Source organism: Penaeus chinensis, chromosome 17 (genome assembly GCF_019202785.1).
Source record: "Penaeus chinensis breed Huanghai No. 1 chromosome 17, ASM1920278v2, whole genome shotgun sequence".
NCBI lineage: Eukaryota > Metazoa > Arthropoda > Malacostraca > Decapoda > Penaeidae > Penaeus > Penaeus chinensis.
The window spans coordinates 17,336,952-17,349,451 of NC_061835.1; the positions used below are offsets into that span (position 1 = coordinate 17,336,952).

The following is a 12,500-nucleotide window of genomic DNA, read 5'->3' on the forward strand; positions in this document are numbered from 1 at the left end:
TTTCATGATAATCTAAAAGACTTTCAGGATGTTGTATGGCACTCTTCGCTGATCTCTTTCTCTCTCTCTCTATGGTTATAGCAACAGTATCAGGCTTTAGTACTGTATATATTTCAAAATTTAAAGTCTACTCAGATCACATATAGTACAAACATATAGTTCTTCTTAACCTATACATGCATAATTTTCAGAACTTGAATTAATTTATTCAATAACAAAGATAGTACACATTGTTTTCTTAATCAAAATATCAATTATACAACCTTAATTTAACGGTACTATTGACATATAACAGTGTACCCTATAAATAAAGAGAATGTATGGTGGGGTAACAAAAAAACAGTACTTTGTAGGGTAGACAATTATACTTTACGATTCCCTAATTTTAATAAAAAAGATAATATAGAAATATATAAACTTTATATAAAACTATTAAAATAAAGTGTCATCTATCTATAAAATAATTAAGTACTTCTATCTTACATAGCTACAGACAAAAAAACTGAGGTATATATGAGTAATGCATATGCATAAAGACCAAGTGAGGTATATACAGGGTGGTTTCAAGACGAATTTTTGGGTCATTCTAACTTCACATCCCTTGTGCTCATTACACTAGGGTGTTTCAATAAATCCGACTTTTTCAGAATCATTCAGCAAGTTGCAAAACAGGCGCCTACTATGCTTAAATGACGACATGCAAAATATTAGACAAATCCAAAAATATCTACTATTCGCAATTTTTTCTTAAAGTATGATACCATTTCCGGCGCTGGGATGAGGTGCGGCGGCCTCAGCCGGCCTGACTGTGACCCGCATGACCCACGGAAGGGCATTTCGGTTCATCCGACATTATGGCAGAATCAAACATAGGGTAACTTAGGTCATTGCCAATGATTCCTGGGGACTTCCGTAAAGATTCCCAGTCGCTATGCATTTCCATATAAGCTTGTGCTACCATAATAATGCACATTTTTCGCTCGCCTATATTGTGGTGACGATCTCGTCAGTGGCAATATAGCACTTCGACGTGGTGGTTTGCGCAGTGCCGATACACGTATACTGAAAGAGTTTGGTACCATTGATGTTTTGCCACCTAGACCACTGACGAAGAGTGACATTCTTGCTCGATACTGTGCGTTAAAAGGACATGATAACCAGACACTAAAAGGATACTCAAAAGATAGCTTGCCATGCAATAATTTGACTATTACGGAACCTCAGATTTTATCCAAATTCGGCATTAAGACAATATCACCTTGGTATATGAAAGAAAAAATAAAGAAAGAGTACTACGACTCCATCAGTAATGTAACACTGAAGACAAAATTCTCGAAAACTGTGATTGTGTCATTCAAGGCAAAGACACAACCCCGAGAAATCCTCACGGAAGATATAGATTGGTATGATGCAAAAGTACAAGGAATCAATGGATCACTCGGAAGTGTTGATTATCAGGCGCAAAGACGGGAATTTAACAGACTGAAATGGAAGCAGACCAACAATGCAAAAGTCCCATATATATGCAACAGTGAAGATATTGCAGAAATGTCCTTTGCCAGTTGGTGTCAGGTGGCTGGGATTTTTTTTGTTCCCTCCTACACATCTGCCTGACCATTGGCACCATATTGACCAAGCTGGAAGGAGTTTGTGATGGTGATTTGCCCAATAAATCCAAGATTGGAATAAAGAACAACACCATAAAGTGTCTGAAAGCACTGAAAAAAAAATCCAAGAACAATCAGAAGTATTTTTGATTTTGCAAAAGTTAATTTCATGTGCTGGCGTTCTGCTGTGAACAGCAATGTACTGACTCTTTTCAGAACTGCTATTGAAACTCCAAGGAGGTATGCCAGGATTGGCTGTGAATTTGGCTTTCCTAGCAGCTACTTCTCGCCCATCAACAGACATCTGTATAATGCAGATGGTACACTTCTTCCCTTGGCTGTTGATCATGATTACGTCGATGAAGTTGCAAAGATCTTGAAAAGAGGAATTCGTGAAAAATGGCCATACACACCAGCCCTATTCCAAAATAAGGAGAAGCACAATTTCACTGCAGAAAAACTGTGTAATCTGAGTGGTAAAGATTTCATTTCCCAACAAGTGTTTTGTGAGATTGTTTTGTTCGCCCTTTTTCCGTCATCTGACCACAGATATGAAGTTTGCATACTTGGCCTATGATATGCATGAAATCGATATGTGGCAACCCAAAAGTTCATTAATACCTGGCCATAATCAGAATTGTGAAAGATATAAACAGAATTGTTGTTGTAACAGAAACTAGAGAACGGCGCAGTCGGAGATATGGCAATGTAAACAAAGGAGTAGAATGAAAATGATATTGTATGCAATATATAATGTTCCAAATAAAATCATTACTAGAATCCTTTCCTTTTATAGCCTCTTGTTAAATAGAATATGTTACTTCAAATCATTTAAGCGAAGTGAAAAGTCCGAGAGCCAAAGCATGCTCTCGGCGACCCAAGCCCGATTCGCCAGTTGGTGTCAGGTGGCTGGGATTTTTTTTGTTCCCTCCTACACATCTGCCTGACCATTGGCACCATATTGACCAAGCTGGAAGGAGTTTGTGATGGTGATTTGCCCAATAAATCCAAGATTGGAATAAAGAACAACACCATAAAGTGTCTGAAAGCACTGAAAAAAAAATCCAGTTTGGTGGGAGAGAACACAAAGTAAAGAGAAGTCAAGCCTACTAATTGAAAAATTAGTCTTATGGCAATTAAAGAACTTTATATAATATTAATTTATAAAATAAATAATTTTTATGCAAAAATATCAAAGAAAAGTATAATATTGAGGTATTAAATTAAATAGTTATACCGACAACAGAAAACGAGGCGTTATTTGGCGTTCGAGGCGGTTTCTAAATCATAATTTTATCAAAACTTTCAATTGAAAATAGAGAACGCGAGATATTCTTTGATTTTAATAAAAAATACATTTCCAAACTCAGAAAATTTATAGGCGCCTATTTCTTACCTTGCCCCCGGGATTCGAGCAAATTTTAGAAAATCGACAATTATTGAAACACCCTAACGCACACACACACACACACAAAGATACACGCACATACACACACACACACACACATACACACACACATACGCACATACAGACACACACACACACACATACACACACACACACACACACAAAGACACACGCACATATACAGACACACACACACACATACACACATACAGACAAGCACACGCACACACACACTCATATATATATATATATATATATATATATACATATATATATAATATATATACAAATATATATATACATACATATACATATATATATATACATATATATACATATATATATATATATATATATATATATATATATATCTGTCCATCTCTCTCTATGTATACACATCGAACTATCCACCCATCTATCTATTAATTTATCGAACTATATATCTATGTATTTCTCTCTTTATCTATCTATCTCTATATTTATTCATTACACACACACACACACACACACACACACACCCACACACATATATATACATATATATATATATATATATATATATATATATATACATATATATACATATATACATGCACTTATGTGTATGTATATTATATATTTATGTGTGTGTATAATCATGGAAAGTTTATTTTCTCTCTCTGTTTTTGTTCATCCTATGTTTATTCATTTGTTTTAGTCTTTATTCACTTCGTCTCTTTTATTTCATTAACTTGCTTCATTTTTCTTTTATTTCCATGTCTTAACTGAGCAGACCGTGGCAGCGCTTGCTCTTCGCTACCCTTCTGGCGGCTCTTGCGGTAAGGGGGAGAAGCGGGGGCGAGGAGGAGGAGGAGGAGGGAGAGAGGAAGAGGGAGAGGAACAGGGGAGAGAGGGAGAGGAACAGGGGAGAGAGAAAAAGTGAGAGGAATAGGGGAGAGAGGAAGAAAGAGCACTTATATACAGAGAGAGAGAGAGAGCAGGAAAGAGAGAAAAAGATAAAGATAGATTAAGAGAAAGAGAAAATGGGTGAGAGCAAGATAATAGGAGAGAGTGTGTTATTATCGTGGTCATTATCATTATTATCATTATCATGATTGCTATAATTATTATTATTATTATGATCATTATTATTATTATTATTATCATCATCATCATCGTTATCATCATTATTATCATTATTATTATTATTATTATTATCATTATTACTGTTAGTAGTAGTAGTAGTACCGTTTTTAATCACATCATGGTCATTGATATTATCATTTATTCTTTTCTCTCTGCGGCATATATTGTATCTGAAAATTCAGGATGTATTGATGATAATGCCTTAATAGTATTCTTATTATATTCATGATCACTTTTTTGCTTGTTATGCTCCCTATGTAATAACCCATTGAATTTCTGTATTTGCATGAACTCTGCATTATATATGTGAATTCTGCTCTATGTTTCCTTTTTGTGTATGGAATACAAACACACGGCACAGTGAACTTTCAGTATCGTAATCGTCTATTGAGTCATAGGGTTTAGCAGACGTCGAAGCCGAAGAGTCGAGTCCTGTCAACGGCTTCGGCTTGTCAGGTTGGCTTGGCACCGCCTCTGGCAACGCATTCGCAGAAGGTAAGGAGAAGGCAGAGAAAGGAAGAGAGGGTGGGGGGCATAAGAACGCGTAAATGAGCTTGAGAGTGAGAGAAATAGAGAGAGAGAGAGAGAGAGAGAGAGAGAGAGAGAGAGAGAGCAAGATAACAAGTGTAAAAGTATCCTTGGTAGAAAGAGAGTGACAGAAAGTGAGGAAAAGAGGAAAAAAAGTTAGAGAAACAGACGAATGGAAAGACAGAAGCCAATGGATTGAGTAAGAGAGAAACAGAAGATAGAAAAGGGAGAAATAACGGGACAGAAGTAGAAAAGGGAGGGACCGAGAGATACAGAAAGTAGGGAAGAAAGGAAGGGAGAGACGGAAGATGGGTAAAGGAGAGAGACAAAGACAAAAAAGGGGAAAGGGCGAAAAAGAGAGACAGAAGCTATGAAAAGAAAATATATATATATATAAATGAGAAAATTGAGAAATACAAATGCTAGAAAAGATAAGAAGATCGATACAGAAGCTAGGAAAGTGAGGAAAGGAGAGAAAGAAAACAAGAAAAAACTAAGCGACTGAAGTTCCCCGGGCTTCAATATGGACAAAAGCCAGAGTCCTAATGAAGGAACCGTCGACCATGCAATCTGAAATGAGCGCTTCTCCCTCCGGTCTGACCCCCGCACGAGAGCCCCAGAGCCGTCGCAGAATGCCTGACGTCAGAGCATGTTCGCCATTTTCGTTTCGAGTGTCGCCTGTCGGCTCTGATGAGGGGTACTGTAGTGAATTAGGATTAAACTTGAGCCCCCTTTGATAAACATCGCCCCCTGGCATGAAAGGTTTCGCTGCCAGCGCCTGGCTAATTCGTCCAGGAGCGTAAACTTGTATGTTAGAGTGAGAGGCGTCTCGCAAGGGTAAGCGGAACTACAGAGTAAATGTGCAAGTACATAGAAGTTACCACACCAAGGGTCAAGGGTTAACACTTTCGTCAGCGTGGTTATGTCCGAGGTGGAGTGCGTGTCGACCCGATGGTAGGCATAGATTTTTAGGTTCTGAATTTGCATGCCAACAGCAGAATCTAGGAAAAGAATCACTGAGCAACTGCACTACGAGAATCTTTCGTCGTTGGACACTTCTTCCACCTTAAGATTTGATTCACTTGCAGTTTGGGTCTTTCACGTTTTCCTTTTCATCTTATCGACATCGCCTCATTCCCTCACCGTCATCCGTGTCATTCTCATCGTTCAAATCATTTCTCCAAAGAAATGCCGTCAGGCTCCATGTTCTCCATCTCCACTTTAGTATTATATCTTGAATTATTTTCTATTTTAATTGTGATTTATTGTATCTGTCATATTTTGAACCTAAAGAATCTTTTGATCTTGATAAACCCATTTCTAAGCTCAGGGACTACACATGGGACATTTCAAAACATTGAAGATGAATCTTAATTACATTTACTCAATAATAAAACACGAGAATATAAAACATAGGAACAGTAGCGATAAAAGTAAGGGAATCACAATAAAACGAAAACTCCAAAGATACAATTACATTCGAAATCCTTTCAGGAAATAAGGAAAAATATTCCATCTTACCGCCTTCCCGCTCGCATCCACAAAATCAGGGAAATAAAAAGCCAGCGCCTTGTCTCTCGTCGACGTCCGCGCCGCGTGGCTCAGCGATGCTCTCGGACTCGACCAGGGCTTTCGGGGAAGCTACTTTCTTCCCAACAGAGGGCGGGATCTTCTCCCCTCTCAAGTCCACGGGATTGTAATACTTGCTCAGAAAAAAAAAATAATAATAAATAAAATAAAGGGAAAAATCTTAAAACTATAAAAAAAAATATTTTTGCGATAAAAGAAGGGTTGCTTGTTTCAGAGAGACGAACTGTGCTCTTGTTTGCGGAAAGTAATGCCACTCCAAAATGGAGTTCATTCATATTCGCCATCAGCCTCCTTGAAGGCCAAAGCCACCGGGGCGTCGAGCAGCGTCTCGTGTTAACCAGCGGTAGCTTGCGACTTCTCTCCAGGTTCCTTCGTTTCTCCGAGAGGCGCTCCACTTTAGTCATGGGTCCTACAGGCAACGCCGTAAGCTGACTGTGTGAGCATGTGCGCGCGCGAGGGAGAGGGAGACGATTCACAAGCACTCGCGAGTGTGTGTGTGTGTGTGTGTGTGTGTAAATATAAGTGTGTGTATATACATACATACATATATATATATATATATATATATATATATATATATATATATATATATATATATATATATATATATATATATATATATATATATATATATATATATATTAATGATAACAATGATTGATAGTTATAATAATAAGGATGATAATAATACCTAATAATTATAATAACAATATAATGATAGCAATGATAATAATAATGTTAGTAACTCCATGGCAAAACAAATATTAGTGATATCAATACTACTACAAGTAACATTGGTAACTGTAGTACTAAATGGTGTCTTGATAGTAAATATGATAGTAATCAATGATAATACTTGATAATGATAATGAAAAAGATATCTTTGAATTTTGACAATGATATTGATAATAACGTTAGCAGTAATGATGTTTAAAGTGGTAATAATAACACTAATGATAATAATGCTGAAGATAATTTTAAGCAATAATGATAATAACAGTATTGCTAATAATTATGACATCAATAATAATACAAATTTTTTTTTTAATGATGATAACAATAATAATGATTACAATGATGATAATATTACTATCAATGATAGTTATTGTATTATTTCTAATATCAAGAAAGATGCTATAAAGAAATAATAATCGCAGTAATGATAATAATGATGATAATAAGAACATCAGCGATAACAACAATAATAATAGTAATGATGATCATGAAAATAATGATAATAATAATAGTAATGAAAATGATGACAACAACAATAATAATAAAAGTGATATGAATAAGAGTGATGATAATAAAAGAGATAATGCAAACAGGCAATTTTAAAAATGAGAATGATAGTCATAATAGTGATGGTAATGATAACGATAATAGTAATAGGAATGAGGATAATCATAATGATGTTGATAATATTGGTAACATAAAAAGATAACTGTAATTATGATAACACTATTACTTAACTTATACTAATAATAACAGTATTAATGGTGATAATAATTATTAAAATAAAAATGATACAAAATGTAAAAAAAATATATATATAATTATAATAATAATCATAAAAATAATTACAATGATAATGCTAATAACAATAATCGTATTACTATTAGATATAATAATAGTTATAATAATGATAGTAATAATAATGGTAATTCTAACTGTAATGACACTGAAACTGCAATAATAGTCCTTGCAATGATAATACGCCACCTATACCTATCGATGATCCCTCTGTCTATCTCTCTGTCCACATATATGTTTCATGGCACCATTATGTTTGCACAGCCTCGCCGGGGACCGCGTCGAGGGCAGGGTCCGCCAGAGGGCGAGGCGGGCCTACGGCGACGGGGGAACTCGGGTATGGACGCCTGGAAGCTTTCTGGGCTGCGGTGTGGGTAAGCAGCTTCCATCGCCTGTTTTGATGCTTCGTTGCACGTGTTGCAGGAGATGCGGAGCTTTGTTATGAGTAGGCCTGTTCTCTCGATTTGTTTTTCACATTTGATCAACTGTTCCGCTGGATTGGCTGAAGCTCCGGAAGGCTCGGGAGACGAGCTCGACGGCGCTGTGCCCTCAGGCCCTCGGTTCCTCGGAGAGCCATCGAGGGCGTGGGCCCCGGCGGTGTCCTAAAACTGCAGACGCCATTTGAAGTCCAGGTTGATGCCACCGGTGGAGGCAGAGAGCAGAGCCACCCTCGTGGCATCTTCTCGGCAATGCCCGAGGCGGCGCTGTGGGCTGCGCGGCCTCTCAGCAACTCTACGCGGACGCCCGGAACACCCTCTGTGAAGTACAGTGAAACCAGTGAAACACTCGGCACAGCAGACTAACGTCGGCTGACTAGGATTTGATGAGGAAGAGGGAAGAGAGGAAGAAGGAAGGAGACGAAGAGGAAGGATTGGAAGGAGAGAGAGGACGATGAAGGGAGAGGAAGAAGGGGAGATGGAAAGCGGGAGGGAGAGAAAGAAAGAGGGAGAGAGGGGTAGAGGGAGGCAGAGGAAGAGGAAAGGAAGGAAAAGGGAGAGTGTATGGAAGAGGGAGACAGAGGAGGAAGAAGAGAGAGGAAAGGAGAGGGAGGAAGAGAGGGAGAGAGTAAGAAAAGAAGGAGAAGAAGACAGAAGAAGAGGGATAAATAAAAAGAGGAAGGGAAAGGGAAGGGGAAAGAGAAGGAGAGAAACAAAAAGAAAGAGGAAGACGGAAAGAGAGGAAGAGGAAAAATAATAAAGATAGGAAGAGAGAGAGATAGGAAAGAGAAGAACTGGGAAGCGGGATAAAGATGACGAGGGAAAGAGAGAAAGAAGGAGAAAAAAATAAGAGGAAGGTAGATGAAGAAGGACAGAGAGGAAGAGATAAAGAGAGAGAGAGTGAGTGTACCCTTTTTCAATCATCACACCTATTTTACAACAAAATGAAGCAGCTTAATTCCGCAGTCACATGGAATAGGACCCTGCCATTTGGTTTCAGGCGTAACGCGCTTCAAGTCCTCATTCACATGAAATATGTTTCTGGATTGTGATTGCAGGCGGAGCTTGTGAACGGACGGACGGTGAGGATGGCGATTTTCGTCCCACTCAGCTATCTTTCGTTTTGATCAGTCTGCACCTGCTCAGAGTGTTTGTTTTTTTAAAGGGATTATTCGTGTCTACTTTTCTAATCCCTTTCTCTCCCTCTTTGTCTTACATGTGTATTTGTGTACTTTTTTTGTTTTTTTTTGTTTATATGTTGATTATTTTGTTGTTTTTTCGGCATTTGGAAAGGTTTATCGTTTTTTGTTCATAAATGTTCGTGTCAGCCTCCCGTTCCTTCTTGAGTGTTGCTGCGGACGTGCGCTAGGCCGTTCGAGCCTGTGCTGTGACACGGGCATCTTATATATATATTACAGTTCCTTTCGGTGTCTGCCACGTTCCCTGGACCGTTGGTGGCAAGTACTTCACGTACGTTTTTGATGCGTACATGGATGTTTTTGGTTTCGCGTTATTTCGTCAAATCTTACTAAGTTATAAGTATATCTACAATGGTGTATATACGTATGGACTTATCCGTTTTTATTTGTTCATTTGTCTGTGATATATACACACGCACACACTCACACACACACACACACACATACACACACACACACACACACACACACATATAGATATTTTTTTCTTTCTTTCTTTCTTTTCTTTTCTTTTTCTTTTTTTACCTGTGTCAGATACGTATTTTTTTCGGTGACTGCTTCTTCGCTTTTCTACTTTCCTAGGATATGTAGTCGTGAAGATCCGTGCCAAGGGGCATCTGATGTATCCGGCCCTGATTCAAGATGGGTGATGTAGAGGACTTGGGTTCAGAGTCTTATACAAAGTGCTCAGAGCAATCATGCTTTGCAAGGAAGGCGGAGGCCACGCAGGTTGTACACCTCATGCACCCTGTACTTCGGGCGTGTCTTTGCTCTATCAAAGAGTGACACACGCGCGCACGTCTACAGATTGTGCTCGGTCCGCCCGGATCGACTTTGCCAGAATAAGACCGGGCAGTTTTTTTCGCGCCCTCGTGGTTGGTTGAGGAACTCCCAAACTTCAGTAACCTTCCAGACGTGAAAAAGGAAGGTTATTTCACGTCGCCCATCCCCTATTTCACGGGCTCATTCTCCTCAGAATTTTGATAAGTAAATTAAATGTTTGTAATTTAAAGATGAATATTTAGGCAATAGGTGTATCTCAAGATTTTTAATATACTATTGGTAAATTTGTAGAAGGCCACATAGAAGAAGTGGGAAGCCACACTTGAGCAACGCCGCTTCCATGAGGCAAGTGCGCTTTGGGCCGAGTGAACCAATTAGTTCAAATGCCATTTCATGAGAGTAAGTTATACTTAGGCATATTTTAATCATATTATGGTATATCACATTATTGTCACATAATCTATTGAAGAAAAGGAAAATAATTTCAGATTATAATGAAAAAATAGTGAATTACTGAAACCAGATTTTTGATTCTCTCTCTCTCATACTAACTCACTCACACGCGCACTCTCTCTCATACACACATAAACGTACACACACTCACACACACACGCACTTACACACACATTCACATACGCACATACATGCATGTATTTATGCACACATACATGTGTACATCGCACACACATGCAAGCTTGCACACACACACATGCACACACACCCATGCATACATACATACATACATCACACACTCATACGTACATACATGCATACATGGAGGCATGTGCACACTGCACATACATATTGTAATATATATATATATATATATATATATATACTCTCTCTCTCTCTCTCTCTCTCTCTCTCTCTCTCTCTCTCTCTCTCTCTCTATCTCTATCTATCTATCTATCTATCTCTATCTCTATCTCTATCTCTCTCTTTGTATGAAGTTATGACTAAAGGAAACTTGTATTTCCATTTCTATGTCCTTAATTATCCATAACTTTATATAATGATTTTGATGTTTAAAAGACAATATTTTTTTACATTCTTCAGCCATGATTTTCCACCGTGGAAAAAGGAAATTAAAAAAAGTAGACCCCTTTCCTCTGGACCTTCATGGGGCCTTCGTCGTTCGTGCCTTTGCCTCGGGTCTTAAATCTTCACAGAGAGCAGCTCTGTCACGTGGCCCTTCTCTCGCCGCTTCCAGGGAGGATTAAAGCTCCTTTCCTTTCTTTCATTGCAAAGAAAGAGAGACGGGATCCCATTCTGTCTCCGGTGTCTCTACCAGCCTGGAAGGCAGGAGAGTCTCGCCGATATCTTCCTGCGTTTGAGGTGCACGGTTTCAAGCGCCTGTGGGTTTGGCCAGAGACGTTCAAGGTCTGTTCTAGAGCTCATGTTGCATCCATATCCCGTTGAGTTATTGATCTAGCAGAAATGGGCAACTCTCCTCTCCTCGGGTGCGAAAGTACGCGGGTACACTAGCACTCTTGTGTACTTTTAGTGTGAGTAAGGTATTACCAAAGATTCTTTTAATGTTAAAATACCCAATCATTTCCAAGCTTATATATTAATATGTTTTTCAGTGAAACATAATAATAAAGGTATTGACTACTTCCTCCTTGTCTCCATCCATTCGGGTCCTCCTCTTTTCAAGCCTGCCTCTGGAGCCGGGTGAGTGGGGCGAAAATCCTTCCTTTGAAGGATTGAAAATGGGCATTTTCGTCCCACTCAGCAGGCCCTTCTTTTCGTTCCCACCCTCCCTCCCTCTCTTCTTCACAGTTGGGTAGAGAGACCTGGCATGGCAGGGCACATGGGGGGGGGGGGGGGGGAGGGCTTGCTCAGTATTGGAAAGAGAGATTTTCAATGTTGTTTTCGGCTTCTTCCCAGGCTGCCCAGCCGTTGTTTGCAACGTTGTTGTTTTTAACTATTTATCATCATTATTATATTTCTCCTTATATTTTACTTTTCCTGTTGCAACTGTTAGTAGTACTATTACATTTTTCATCGCAAATATTGCAACTGAATTTATTCATGTTTTGGTAATAATCTCATTAATTTAATATTGTTATTACATTTTTATCACTGTTCTTGCTATCATGCTCCCTGTAAACGATCCACTGAATTTGCACAACTGCCTGATTTCTGAATTATATTTACCTGAATTCTGCTATTAATTTTGTGCATAGAATACTCACGCCCGTCACGACGAAATGCCTCTTCTTGATTGAATTACCATCACTCTATTTATAGGGGTTATCAAGCGTCGAAACTGAAGAGTCCGGTCTTG

General features: G+C 38.6%; 1 protein-coding gene across 2 annotated transcripts in view; it reads left to right on the top strand.

The window, feature by feature from the left end:
* The window catches only part of LOC125033895 (papilin-like), a 44,553-nt gene that overhangs the window by 7,114 nt on the left and 24,939 nt on the right, over nt 1–12,500 (top strand). For both annotated transcript variants that reach the window (XM_047625467.1, XM_047625468.1), the window contains exons 3-6: nt 3,788–3,833; nt 4,539–4,635; nt 8,056–8,165; nt 12,464–12,500. The exon at nt 12,464–12,500 is cut by the window's right edge and continues 90 nt beyond it. In XM_047625467.1, coding sequence (XP_047481423.1) covers nt 3,788–3,833; nt 4,539–4,635; nt 8,056–8,165; nt 12,464–12,500 — 290 coding nt within the window. The remainder of the gene's footprint in view (nt 1–3,787; nt 3,834–4,538; nt 4,636–8,055; nt 8,166–12,463) is intronic.